The sequence below is a fragment of the Furipterus horrens genome, unplaced genomic scaffold (assembly GCF_987537825.1).
Source record: "Furipterus horrens unplaced genomic scaffold, mFurHor1.1.pri manual_scaffold_3, whole genome shotgun sequence".
NCBI lineage: Eukaryota > Metazoa > Chordata > Mammalia > Chiroptera > Furipteridae > Furipterus > Furipterus horrens.
In genome coordinates, this window is record NW_028327173.1 from 146625314 (window position 1) to 146639853 (window position 14540).

The 14540-nt window shown below is 38.8% G+C and overlaps 1 protein-coding gene across 3 annotated transcripts in view; it reads right to left on the reverse strand.

Moving 5' to 3' along the window:
• Positions 1-14540, reverse strand: part of FSIP1 (fibrous sheath interacting protein 1) — a 184874-nt gene that overhangs the window by 122617 nt on the left and 47717 nt on the right. For 2 of the 3 annotated variants that reach the window (XM_090271952.1, XM_090271951.1), the window contains one exon: positions 5386-5526. In XM_090271952.1, coding sequence (XP_090128078.1) covers positions 5386-5526 — 141 coding nt within the window. Of the gene's footprint in view, positions 1-5381; positions 5527-14540 lie in introns of all 3 variants that reach the window. The other variant, XM_090271953.1, reaches the window with a different exon arrangement.

A 14540-nucleotide genomic window follows, 5' to 3' on the forward strand; every position in this document is an offset into this window, starting at 1 on the left:
CCCCAGCTTCACTTCATTGTGCCTACTTCCCCCAGCTCCTACTAACTAGATTCATTAATACCAAAATACCACCACCACCTTCAGACTAAATCAAATCCCACTTCCTCGACCAATCTTAGCCATGGCAAATGTGCATCCGCAGCTTCAGTCCACCATCTGAAACACAGAATTAAGTCATTTTTTCATCCTTTACTGACAAATCATGCCTGGAACCCATGTGATTCCAAGAGTACCCCCACACAGGGCTCCTACAGTGCCACAGCTCACTATTTCCTTCTTCCATCCCTAAGATGGAATATGGATTTTATTCTTAAATTACTAACTCAATGGCCACAGATTACTTCTTCTATCTAAATTAGTGATGTAAAACAATGTTCTATGCAATGCAGATAATAACACAAAACTGTAAAATCAGCTATTTCCAGAAGCTTTCAGAAAACATTTTCTCTCATTTATAGATAGCAGGATTATATATATATACACACACAATCTCACATTCTCCTAAAAAGTGTTACTAAACTTCAAAAAGTAACCTTCAATAGAATATTTAATCCAATTAATACTAAATACTTAGGAAATACACAAACTGAGGTTTATTTTTTCACACTTAATTCTTTTTTTAAGTATATTTTATTATGTTGTTATAGTTGTCCCAATTTCTTTTCCCTTTGCTCTCCTCCACCCAGTACCCCCAATCCTAACCCTAACCCTAACCCCTTCCCTCCAGCAATCCCACGCCCCTGGTTCATGTCCATGTGTCCTGCATATAAGTTCTTTGGCTTCGCCCTTTACTATATTATTCTTAACTTCCCCTGGTCTATTTTGTACCTACCAAATATGCTTCTTAATCCCTGCACCATTTCCCCATTTCTCCCCCTTCCCCACCCCAGCTGATAACCCTCCAAATATCCCCATACCCATGATTCTGTTCCTATTCTGGTTTGCTTGGTTGGATTTTGTTTTTATTTTTTAGATTCAGTTGTTGATAGTTGTGAGCTTGTTGTCATTTTAATGTTCATAGTTTTGATCTTCTTTTTCTTAAATAAGGCCCTTTAACATTTCATATAATAATGGCTTGGTGATGATGAACTCCTTTAGCTTTACCTTGTCTGGGAAGCCCTTTATCTGCCCTTCCATTCTAAATGACAGCTTCTGCTGAATAGAGGAATTTTGGTTGTAGGTCCTTGCTTTTCATCACTTTGAATACTTCTTGCCAATTCTTTCTTGCCTGCAAAGTTCCTTTTGAGAAATCAGCTGATAGTCTTATGGGAATTCCTTTGTAGGTAACTCTCTGCTTTTCTCTTGCTGCTTTTAAGATTCTCTCTTTATCTTTAACCTTCAGCATTTTAATTATGATGTGTCTTGGTGGGGTCCTCTTTAGGTCTAGCTAGTTTGGGACTCTCTGTGCTTCCTGGACTTGTGTGTCTATTTCCTTTGCCAAATTTGGAAAGTTTTCCTTCATTATTTTTTCACACAAGCTTTCCATTTCTTGCTCTTTCTCTTCTCCTTCTGACACCCCTATGATTCGGATGCTGGTACATTTAAAGTTGTCCCAGAGGTTCCTAGGCCTCTCCTCATTTTTTTCAATTCTTGTTTCTTCATTCTGTACTGGTTGACTGTTTTTTCCTTCCTATGTTCTAAATCAATGATTTGAACCCTGGTTTCCTTCCCCTCACCATTGGGTTTGTGTGGATTTTCCTTCGTTTCATTTAGCATAGCCTTCACTTCTTCCCTTATGCATTTGCCATACTTAAGCATATTTGTCAAGTCTGTGAGCATCTTTATCCCCGGTGTATTGAACTCTACATCTGTTAGGTTGGCTATCTCCTTGTCGCTCAGTTCTCCCACTGGAACCTTGATCCGTTCCCTTTTTTGGGTCATACTTCTCTGTCTCCTCATCTTGACAGTCTCCTGTGTTTGCCTCTGTGTCTTAGGTAGAACTGTTGCACCTGTTAGGTTGTAAGGGGTGGAGCCTTAGGGATTCATCAGTAGAGGGTGACCTGTTTCACCATGTTGTGGTGCTATATGTGGCGGAGGGGTCTGAGAGGGAACAATGACACTTGCTCAGCAATCGCCCCTTTTCCAGGCACTTCTCCCACTTTGCATGGGACTGGCACCTCTCTAGCTGTTTCCATGGCTGTCGTTCCCAGAGTGGGTGGGTCTGCAGACATTCTAGGACCATGGGGGCCCTTTAAACAAGAGGACTCTGCTGAGAGACTGCCATTTTCTTCCTCTTCCCCCAACCCCCACTGGTTTTCAGTCAGAAGCTATGAGGCTTTATTTTCCCCAGCACTGGAACTGTGAGCTGTGCGGTTGGGTCTGGTGCTGGGAGGACTCCCCAGGTGTCCCTCCCGACTTTTTAAAACATGTTCTGCTGCTGCCACCACTGCTGCCACCATGCCACATCCTCTCTGCCCCAGATCCGCCCCTCCTACCTGTCTGGATGAGTATTTCTTCTTTATATTTTTGTTTGTTGGACTTCCATACAGCTGGATTTTCTGGGACTTTTGGTTGTCTCTAGTTTTGAAATAGTTGTATTTCTTCTTAGCTGTGGAGGGAGACCCAGCATGTCTATCTAGGCCTCCATCTTGGCTGGAAGTCCCCACATACTGAGTTTTAGATACTATAAATAATATCATCTCTCACCAAAATAAGTATTCCAAGAATCACAGGCAAAAGGACAAGGTGATCTAACCCTACCCTGATTTCAAAGTAACAAATCAAGTTTCTACTAGACTAAGTGAGTTATTTGAAGTAACAGAGCAGGGCACTGACAACACTGAAACAAGGACCCAGGTCTCCAGATTCCCAATCCACAAATCATCTAAAGGCTTGTGAAGTATAATGGGCTTTGCAGAGTTTGAAGTAGACGTAATCTCTTCCCTCAAAAGTACATACAGTACACAATACAATAACTGTTAAACTAAGCAATTAAAACATAAAGACAATATAGATCAACGTTCATGTGCCTTTGTTGATCAGATACCAGTTTCTGAAAGTATTGGCCATAAAATATGAAACTATGAAATTATCATTTATATGAGGGATTCCAAACCTTTTTCCCATGAATGTTACTGGTTATAAAAAACTTACCACACTTCAATTATCAAAAAACAATATTAATCATGAGGAGTAAATCGGTATCAGAAAGGTGGTATAAGCACAGTTGTTAAAGTTAACCATTTGAGTCCTCTCTTCCAATTATTAGCAATATAACTTTGAGGAAGTTACTCAACCTCTCTGTGCCTCCACTCCCTCATCTATAAAATGAAGACAATAGTGTTTACATCTTAGAGTGGTTATGAAAATTAGATGTTGGTAAATTGTAAAGTACTTAGAATAGTGCCTGGCACATAGTAGGCACACAATAATTGCACTTCTCTATTTATATGTTTTTCTTTTCCACTTAGTTAGCAACCTACTCTTGATATTTATCATGTCTCTTTCAGTCTAGCCAACTTTCATATGGCACTGGAATAAAATATAAGATTTTCTAAAGGACCCAGGTTTTAAGTCAAAAATTAAATAATGATAGAGACATGGTAGAAAAGATGAAATACATGTTCAAGGCATATGATAAATTATCAGAAACCAGGAAAACAAATTTATAGAGAGTAACGGGCTTTGCCTGCCTTGGATTGGCAGGTGTGGGGTAAGAAGTTCCCACAATTTTCAAACCCAGTCAAACCACATTCTATTTGCCACATCAACTTTGAAACGCTCCATTTCCACCACCACAACTATTGGCCAAAAGCTCCTTTACACTTCCTAACCATTCCTACTACTTCTACTTCTTCCCCATATCTACAGACTCAAGGAGAAAAATAAAATCCCTCCAAAAGTAAAAATAGTCTCCCTGAAATAGAATCCCCATTAAATTTCCCATAAAAATGAATTATAAAGAGAAGCACAACACATTCATTCACTTTAGATGTGCTGCCTGACTGATTAGGTAGACCTAGATATCCCTGAGGCTCCAGGTCAGTGCTGCTGTCCATGTTAAGAGCAGTTCAGAAGGATGTGTTAGTGAGGGGTGAGGAATCTCAGTCAGGATTGGTACATACACCTGGAGAGCTCTGAGGAGATCAGAATTTAACCAAAATCAGTTATCTGATGACTCTCCCATGGAGCAGCATATAAAATTGAAAAATGAGAGAATAGAGTGACGAGGTTACAAGTGGCTAGACAGGAGGTGGCAATGCTGAGAGAAGGGTGATACAAGTCAGGACAAAAAAGATTTTAGAAGAGGCATAAGGAACTATGGTAAGATACAGCAACAAATTGACAGACTGGTTAAAACGTAATGAGGCTTGAAGATCACCCAAGATAATATAATTTAGTAGAAGATGGAAGGTAGGTACCGCTGGTAACTATGACAAAACCAGCCCTGCAAGAGAGGATGTAAGTAGAATCACAAGTTCAGCCTTGTCATGTTTAATTTTAAGTAAAAGTCAAGCATCCAGTTGGAAACATCTTACAGGTAGCTGGAAAAATCACAGTATTATAGAGTATTTTTAATAGGTTCAGAATATTAATCAGCTCACAACTTAGTTCATTTAAGAGCTTTCTCTATCGGCAATGCTATGTCTTTAAATGGCAAGTCTATAAAAACATGAAACAGGTTCAAGAAGGATTAATAAAATTAGTGAGAAATATTTTATGAATTATGAACAAAAAGTGGCGACATTTAAGTGATAAGTTTGACATATAAAGATACTTACATAGAGAGCAACTACCAAATTTTTCCACAAAAAAGGATATTTATATCAGTGTAAAAAGAATATTAGGCATACAGATTATTATTCTGACTTCAGATAGTATTTCACAAATTTATTATGTCACATAAATTAAGTATAATACTCCTTTAAGTTCTACAAATCATATTATAGTTCCATTCAAATTCTAACTGGCAAATTTCCATGTCAGTTCTCTTGACTGATTTAACACATAAAACAGTCAAAGGAAAGAGAAACTGCCATATAACCCAGAGATTTCACTGCTGGGAATATACCCAAAGAATCCTGAAACACCAATTCAAAAAACTTATGCACCCTGATGTTCATAGGTGCACTGTTTACAATAACCTAGTGCTGGAAACAGTCTAAGTGCCCATCAGTAGATGAGTGGATTAAAAAACTGTGGTACATTTACACAATGCAATACTGTGCAGCAGAAAGAAAGAAGGAATTATTACCCTTTGTGACAGCAGAGATGGAACTCGAGACTATTAGGCTAAGTGAAATAAGCCAGTTGGTGAAAAACAAATGCCATATGATATCACTTTTAAGAGGAATCTAATGAACAAAATAAACCAATGAGTGAAACTGGAACCTTTTTAAATACAATCATTAGTTACAATTAAATTTCAACTTAAAAAAGACTTACCACATTTTCCTTCATCTTTCTCAGCTTTGCATCTATCTCTTTCAGCCGATTTTGCTGATCTCGTTGTTCTTTGGTGTTCCGAAGTACCTTTTCCCCTGGAGTTATTTCCATATTTCTATCATCATCCTTAAGGTCAGGTTCCTAATTTTTTAAAAAAATCATGCACAGGCTGAAAATGTACCATCACACACCAGTTTAAAGCAATTGAGCCTTAAAGGTTGTCTTTGCTTCTCAAACAATATCTCTTCCCTTAAAATATTTATAGTTCTCCAAACTCATCCTATCTGAGAAGGGAAAGGTTCAACTGTACATAAAACAAGGAGGGAAATAAATTCAATCATATGGAAAGCAGGAAGCTAAGAGTGAAAAAAGCAACAGCCAGGAAGCAGTTACCTGGGCTCTGGTCCCTGCTCTGTACTGATCAGTGTGGAATCAAAATTTCTCTAGACTTCCTGCCCATCCATGTTATGAGAGGCAGCTATGTAGTAGTGAAAAGAGACCTAGACTTGGCATAGCCAAGAGTTTTGAATCCTGGCTCTACCCGATTCCTAATATGGCTGTAGGGAAATCAATCAACCTCTTTGAGCCTCAGTTTCATCATCATCTGCAGAAGGAGGAGAAGGAGGAAGAGGAAGAAGAGGGGGAAGGGGAGGGGGAGAAGGATATCTAGCCTGAAAGCATATAGTAGGAATGCAACGAATTTTAGTGCCTAACAAATGTGAGCTGAATATTCCCTTTGAATATAATGAAAGTATTTTGTTATCAGCAATATTTGAACTGATAAAATCATATTCTCTCAAAGTTAGTATTATTCTAGGTAATATAAAAAGGTATTTCTTGACAGTAAGTCGGTCCTTTAACTAAACTTCCTATCTTTTCTCCCACAGATCTCTTACTCTGTGTTGCCACGTAGGTGATTTGCACGGCTGTCATGTTTGCAGTTACTCAAGCCAGAATCCTCTCACATTCTCATTCCTCACATACATGTGGTCATCAAGAAAAGTCACCATTCACTTTCCAGTACTTCTTTAATCGAGGCCCTTCTCTCTTTCCAACTGCTTACTCCTCATTTACTTGAACCAGTAGTTCTCAAACCCCAATGTGCTACAGATTCACGCACAGAACCTGTGAAAATATTCAAAGGCCCAGTCTCCAACCCAGAGATTCTGGCTCAATAGGTAAGGACTGGGGACTGACAACCTAAGCACAACTACTTGAGAATTTGAGAACTATGAACTTGCGCTACTACTTGAGCTTCTTAACAGGGCTTGGTGCCACTCATCTCCCCATTCGTTCCACCTTTTGCAAAGAAGCCACAAAGCAATGTGCAAAGTCATCATCACTTCATGGCCTGGCCCTGCCTATCTCTTCAACCTCAGCTCCCATTACTTGTTTCTCAAACCCAAAGCCGCAGCAATACTCAATATCCTAGTTCTCCACCACTCCATATCTCCTCCCTCCAACTCCTCATACAATCTCCTACTCTTTTTGAGCCCAGCACATACATGACTCTACTATAACATATTCCCCAACATACCCAGGAACGGCAACGATTCTCTCCAGCATTCTGCATCATTGTACTTCCACAATGTCACTGCTCAGAGAGAAACCATGGCTGTTCCCACTCCGAATCCCAACACAAACTATAATGCTGAAACGGTATGAGCACTGGTGTCCGGTGAAGGCCTGTCTTCTGGTTCCTAGATGGCCGTCTTCTTGCTGTGTCCGCAGTGACAGAGGGGTATGGGGGCTCCGTGGGCCTCTTTCATAAAGCACAACGAATCCTATCCGTGACGGCTCCACCCTCATGACCTAATCACCTCCCCAAGGCCTCACCTCCAAATACTATCACATTGGGGATTATATTCTAACATACAGATCATGGGGGGATGTAAACATTCAGTCTATAGAATATAGTGATATAAAAAACATCCAAATTGGATTTCATTTGTAAATGAAAACTATTTTTTTTAAATATCACTTTAATAATCTATAGCTATTTTTTTTAAAATCTTTGTGTAGGCAAAGAAAAGACACAAAGAAAAACTTTAAATCAGGTTCAAGAATATTTTTAGACTTCCAGCCAAGATGGAGACCTAGATAGACACACTATGTATCCCTCCACAACAAAGAAGGAATACAACTACCTCAAAACTAAAGACAACCAGAAGTTCCAGAAAATCAATACATGGAAGTCCAACAAACAAAGATATAAAGAAGAAATACTCATCCAGACAGGTAGGAGGGGCAGAACCAGGGCGGAGAGGAAGCATTGTGGTGGCGGCAGCACCGGTGAAGGCAGCAGCAGCAGGCCAGTAGAAAGCGCAGTCACATGTTTTAAAAACTAGGTAGGGACACCTGGGGAGTGCTCTGAGCACCAGACCAGACTGTGCAGCTCACGGTCCCAGCGCCAGGGAAAATAAAGCTCATTGCTTTTGACGGTGCAAACAAGTGTGGGTTGGGACGCAGGAAGAAACTGCCAGTCTCTCAGCAGAGTTCGCTTGTTTAAAGAGCCCCCACCATCCTAGAACATCCACAGACCCACTCACTCTGGGAACGACAGCCAGGGCAACAGCTAGAGAGGCACTAATCCCATACAAAGTGGGAGAAGTGCCTGGAAAAGGGGCGAGTGCTGAGCAAGTGTCATTGTTCCCTCTCAGATCCCTCCCCCACATACAGCACCTCAACGTAGTGAAACGGGTCACCCTCTACTGACAAATACCTAAGGCTCCACCCCTTACAACATAACAGGAGCAACAGCTCTACCTAAGACACAGAGGCAAACAGGAGCCTGTCAAGATGAGGAGACAGAGAAGTATGACCCAAAAGAGGGAACAGATCAGGGTTCCAATGGGAGAACTAATCAACGAGGAGATAGCCAACCGAATAGATGCAGAGTTCAAAACCTTGGGGATAAAGATGCTCACAGGCTTGATAGATACGCTTAATTATGGCAGACGTATAAGGGACGAAGTGAAGGCTATGCTAAATGAAACAAAGGAAAATCCACACAAAACCAATGGTGAAGGGATAGAAACCAGGGTTCAAATCAAAGATTTGGAACATAAGGAAGGAAAAAACAGTCAACTAGTACAGAATGAGGAAACAAGAATTGAAAAAAATGAGGAGAGGTGTAGAAACCTCTGGGACAACTTTAAACATGTCAATATCCGAACCATAGCGGTGCCAGAAGGAGAAGAGGAAGAGCAAGAAATTGAAAACTTATGTGAGAAAATAATGAAGGAAAACTCTCCAAATGTGGCGAAGGAAATAGACATACAAGTCCGGGAAGCACACGGAGTCCCAAACAAGCTAGACCCAGAAAGGACCACACCAAGACACATCATAATTAAAATGCCGAAGGTTAAAGATAAAGAGAGAATCTTAAAAGCAGCAAGAGAAAAGCAGAGAGTTACCTACAAAGGAATTCCCATAAGACTATCAGCTGATTTCTCAAAAGGAACTTTGCAGGCAAGAAAGAATTGGCAAGAAGTATTCAAAGTGATGAAAAGCAAGGACCTACAACCAAAATTCCTCTATTCAGCAAAAGCTGTCATTTAGAATGGAAGGGCAGATAAAGGGCTTCCCAGACAAGGTAAAGCTAAAAGAGTTCATCATCACCAAATCATTATTATATGAAATGTTAAAGGAACTTATTTAAGAAAAAGAAGATCAAAACTATGAACACTAAAATGACAACAAGCTCACAACTATCAACAACTGAATCTAAAAAATAAAAACAAAATCCAACTAAGCAAACCAGAATAGGAACAGCATCATAGGTATGGGGATCATTTGGGGGGTTATCAGCTGAGAGGGGGAAGGGGGGGAAATGGGGAAATGGTGCAGGGATTAAGAAGCATAATTGCTTGGTACAAAATAGACAGGGGGAAGTTAAGAATAATATAGAAAAGGGTGAAGCCAAAGAACTTACATGCAAGACCACGGACATGAACTAAGGGGGGCGGGATTGCTGGAGGGAAAGGGGGTACTGGGCAGAGGGGAGCAAAGGGAAAAAATTGGACTACTGTAACAAAATAATCAATAAAATATACTTTTTTTAAAAAGAATATTTTTTAATTTTGCAAAGCCACCATTAATAGATAAGCCACTGACTGGGAGAAAAATATCATAACACATAAGCCTGGCAAAGGACTTGAATCTAGTATGTATAAGGAATCCACACAATTTAATAATAAAAAAAATAAAAAGACAATCCAGTTCTAAAACAACTTAGATACTTTACTAAAGAATATATATAAATGACAAATAAGTACAGTCATACCTCTACACTCATCAGCTTCAGAGCTCGTCAAACCCAGTACTCGTCGCATTTTGATGAGAAAACCACGTTTCAGCACTTGGGCTTGCTCAGAACTCATAGCACTTACTAGAACTTGTATGAGTCACAACAATGCCCAGAAAGTAAAAAAGCTTCATGGTTCAGTCCTTGTTGGTCTCAGCACGCATCACAAGTTGTGGAATAAATTAACAACGAGTACCAAGGTACCACTGTACATGAAAAGGTCTTCAGCATCATTAAGGCATCAGGGAAATGCCAATTAAAATCACAGCAGGGTTTCACTACACAGCCACTAGAACGCAGATGAAAAAGTTTAACACCAAATGTTGGAGAGGTGTGGAACAAGCGGAACTCTCACATGTTGTTGGAAAGTATAACAGTACAACCACTTTGGAAAACTGGCAGTTTCTTATAAAACTGTCTATTCTATGACTCAGCAATTCCATTCCTGTAAATCTATCCAAGAGAAAGGGAAAATGTATTACTCATTTTGTACATGAACACTCATAGCAGCTTTATGCATACCCCAAATGTCCATCAACATGAGCATGATAAAACTGTGGTAAGCACCTGATGCAAGCTGGGACAATTAAGATTCTTTCTGCTTGACTTCTGTCTTGTGATTAGGTTTACTCAATGTTGGGGGAGGAGTATTAAGAGACTGAAGGGCAGAGAAAAAATGCTTGGGGTATTTTCTCCTTCGCCTCGCTGCTTTGGCACTATGGTTTGGGCAGTGACGTATCCCTGAGGTGCCCATCAGGAAAGTTTTCTTAGATTCAACTGCATATTCATGCTCAAAGACAAACAGAGCCCACACTCGGAGTCAGTCTATTCAGATTTAGGACAGGAAATAGAGCAAGGCAGTATCCGGTAGCCCTCTTCAATGGAATTTTTTGCTCAGTCCATGTCATCACAGTAAAGGCACAAGGGGCGAGAAAGCTACCCTAGTTTAAAAGCTTTATATCCAATAGAAGCATCATCTCTTGAAATGACTTTATAGGAACAGCATCCAACGGCCAAGCAAGGGACATGCCCAGCTATAAGAATCACTGCACTTAAGGAAGCTCAAAGTATGACTTTCCAATCAGGTCTTTAGAATTCTCCCAATCCTGGGGTAATTTTTAGTATAAGTGAAGTGGCCTTCTAACATTGTTGACATTCTAACTTTCATCAGTTGCCAGGGAAACAATTAAGAAATTAATGACAGCTCAAATTCTCATGCTGAAGGGATTGGTTAATCCTTTGCCTACTCTTCTATGATTACAACTTTGGATGGCTGATTCCTCAGCCATGGCTCTACATCTCCCTAAGCTCTGATACTCTTCTTCTTCCCCCTACCCACCCCTTACTGGCTCCTTTGAATCTATAAATAGTTCTTCATTTAATTATTTTCAAAATCCAAGCTGAATGTTTTTTCTGTTTCTTACTAAGAACTGTAACTTGTAGAATTATGTTTGCCTGTGTGTGTGTGTGTGCATGTGTGTGTGTGTGTTTGTATGTATATGTGTGTGAGAGAGTATTTGCAGAGAAACAGACTGGAAGGAACTTTATACTAAAAATTGTAATTGTTTTATCTTATTTTTCTTAGATGTTTTTGTGTTTCCTGAGTTGTCTACAATAAATATTCATTTCATAAGCAGAAAAAGTTATTTTTTACTTTTAAAACAAAAAAACTTCTACTAAAAATATTTTTGTTCTTCTCTGACAATATGACTCTCAGGTCAAACGTATTGGCCTGAAAGTTAGATTTTAGCCCCAGTTCTACTCTGTACTTTTGAACAAGTCACTTTCTCCTTCTGAATCTAAATTTCTTCTGATAAAGTTTCTGCAAACTCTAATAGTTTATGTATCTGTAATTCTCCAGTTAGACCTAAGGACATATAACATCTTTCCTCAGTCATGGTCTCTGATAACAAAACCGTATAGTTCAACTATTTAAGGGACAGCATTTGATGAAAGCAGAGGCTAAGAGGAAGCAAGAAAAAATAATCATTGATTCTGGCAAAAATTGCCCAGTGGGCATATTCAAGAAGCTCTGGTACCAGGAGAAGGTCTATTGTCACATCAACATGCCAACTGTCTGTTTTCATGATCATCAAGAAATATCTTGATCTCCTATGATAAGAAATATTTGAGCAGACTCTCTGACCATCCACATCTTTTCTGTGTTTCTGAGTCATATAGGAATGCTTTTATTCAGTAAAAAGTAAAATTCAGTTCTTTTAAATCTCTTGTGATATGTGGGGAGCCACAGGAAGAGAACTGTCCCTGAGGTCAATAGATATTTGTTGATTTGACTTATTGATCACTAAGGGATTTTATGTTCATCCTTAGAAAAATATCTATGCTGTTGACTGTTCCTAGAGGGGTCTTTGAAGTAAACTCCTTTCCAAAAGCCAAATACAAAGGAAATTACTTCTTCTTAAGTTATCTGACATGCAAATAGGCATGAGGTAAAATCCAGAAAAATACAAATCTGCCTAAATAAAGCCAGCTTTCCTGTGTTTTCAAACTAATGCTATACTTTCCCATAGGCTACTACTATTACCTCTCATCAGATGCATCATTTGCCTGGCAGTACTAAAACTAGAGAAAAAAATCTTTCAGCCAGATTGTTTTTGTCATCTTGGAACACTGCCATGAACTGAAAGAAATCTTGACTACACAGGAGACTTAATATTAAAAAAAAAAAGAAATATAAATATCAACTTCAAAGTAATCTGTACAATATAGGTGAATTCCTCAGATTTAATTGGGAATGGTTGTTACGTTAACATTAGAGGCAAGAACCTCTGAAGTATCTTCTTGTTTATTCTTCAATCCAAATCCCCATGCTCTTAAGAGTGGCATACTTCTATTATTTTCGGAAATGAACAAATGGTCTATAAGATTTCTGTGCTTGTAACTAGCATACATAAAAAATTCCTAGATTCCTGCCTTCAATCAGTGAGTGTATTGAGCAATTTGAAGTCAACTAGACTACATGGCCATTATTGGAACTCTGAAAATCCCTGGACTCAACAGTAAAACATTTTCCAGGATTACATGTCAAACAATGGTTTATATTTCCTCTGTTTTAGCTACTGTTGAAACAGAAAGCAGCAAAAAAATACAGTTAGTTGTTGCTATCAGCAATAGTAAGTCCTTGGTAACAAAAGAGATAAACACAGCTATAATTTCCCTCAATCAAATGTTTGTTGATATTTTGCTGGTCTTACCAAATTGTGTACAGCTGAATCAATATTTTAAGAACAAGAAAATAAATCAAATTAAGGAGGACCTTTGCATTCAATTAAACTACTTGGTTTTAAAACAAAAAAATACATCTTGTCAATGAAAACCATTTCTGAAGACCCTCTTCCAACCAGAAAAAAAAAATCTTAGACCATAAACTGAAATTCTAGATTTAGTGAGATTGACTTCATGAAAGATAAATAAACTTCTTTACAAGAGCCAAACTGAACAAATCTATTGTTGAATCCAGTTGCTAAGGATTGAAGAAACTGATGCTTACATAACTCCTATATCTTAGACATTTCTGGAGAAAGCTCAAATCTAATACAGCTACAAATACAGCACTAAATTATGGAACATCCTCAATTTTACGGTGGAATTTATAATAAATGGAAAGAAAATGATTTGTTGGAGAGTTAGGAGATGGATACAATAAAGTATGCACAGTTAAACCACAGATCAATTAGTTCTCTTAGTTCAATTAGTTCTCTTTTGCTAAGATGAAATGTAAATAAAAAGCAGATGTAAAACTGCAGCCACATGATATTATTCACATTAAAGCAATAGCAGTAATATGCCATTTGTTCTTCTGAATGTGACCACATACTTTGTTTTATACTAAGGAAATCAGATACGTAAAAGCCAAAAGCTGCTTTTAAAATACTGCCATAAAGTTAAGAGCCAGGCCAGGGCATCTATATGAGAACATTATAATCAGCAAACTCATAACAGAAAGGTGTCCTCTCATCCCCTTTCATAACAATCAACACTTCCTTAATCTTTGAGCCACATTTCTGAAATCCCTCAAATTATTATGAAACAGGTACATTTACCCTCCTAGGCTTACCTGCCTACCAACTTGGCACCTTTATAGTTGCCATAGTCAGGTTAGTCAGAAAGTCTGCATATTTCAACTTGTTCAAGAAACTGTTTCTTAGACCAAAATTTTTTAAATCTCCAAAGGACTCTTTTAAATATCATGCCTTCAAATAACTTTTTCTTTCTTTGTGCTCCCCAACCTACATTTTCTCAGTTCCTGTAATGTGGCACTTCTTGTTTCATTATATGATCACTCCACAACTTGTGTTGTGTTTACATCCTATCCTGCAGTATCCTACAAGCTGTTTTAAGGTCAGCAATGAAGCCATATACTAACCTGAATACTTAACATCTACCACTACAGCATCTCCCATGAAATAAGCTGGCATTCAAAGATGTGTTGATGGCCTGTGCAGAAGCTGGACAAATAACACAAACGCATGCAGCAGGACGCGGGGCCTGTGGTACAATATGAGGTGGTGGCTACTGAAGGAAACCAGAGCACTTGTGCTCCATATAAAGCAGCAGTTGCTACTCAGCTCAGTCCTGTAGTGGTCCAAGCAAGGATTCAGGCGTAAAATAGCCAGGTTTCCTAATTTTTCAAGAGAAACTAGAAATTGGATTTTCATATGTGGTCACCCAATTTTTAAATGTTAGCTGGGAAAAAAAAGATTGTAAACCATATGTAAGCTAAAGGAAACCCTCCTGTGAGCCAAATTTGCCATACAGGCTGCCAGTTTTCCACCTTCTGCCACATAATAACAATCTTCTCCTAGGCCTCTGACCCTTCTGCCTCATG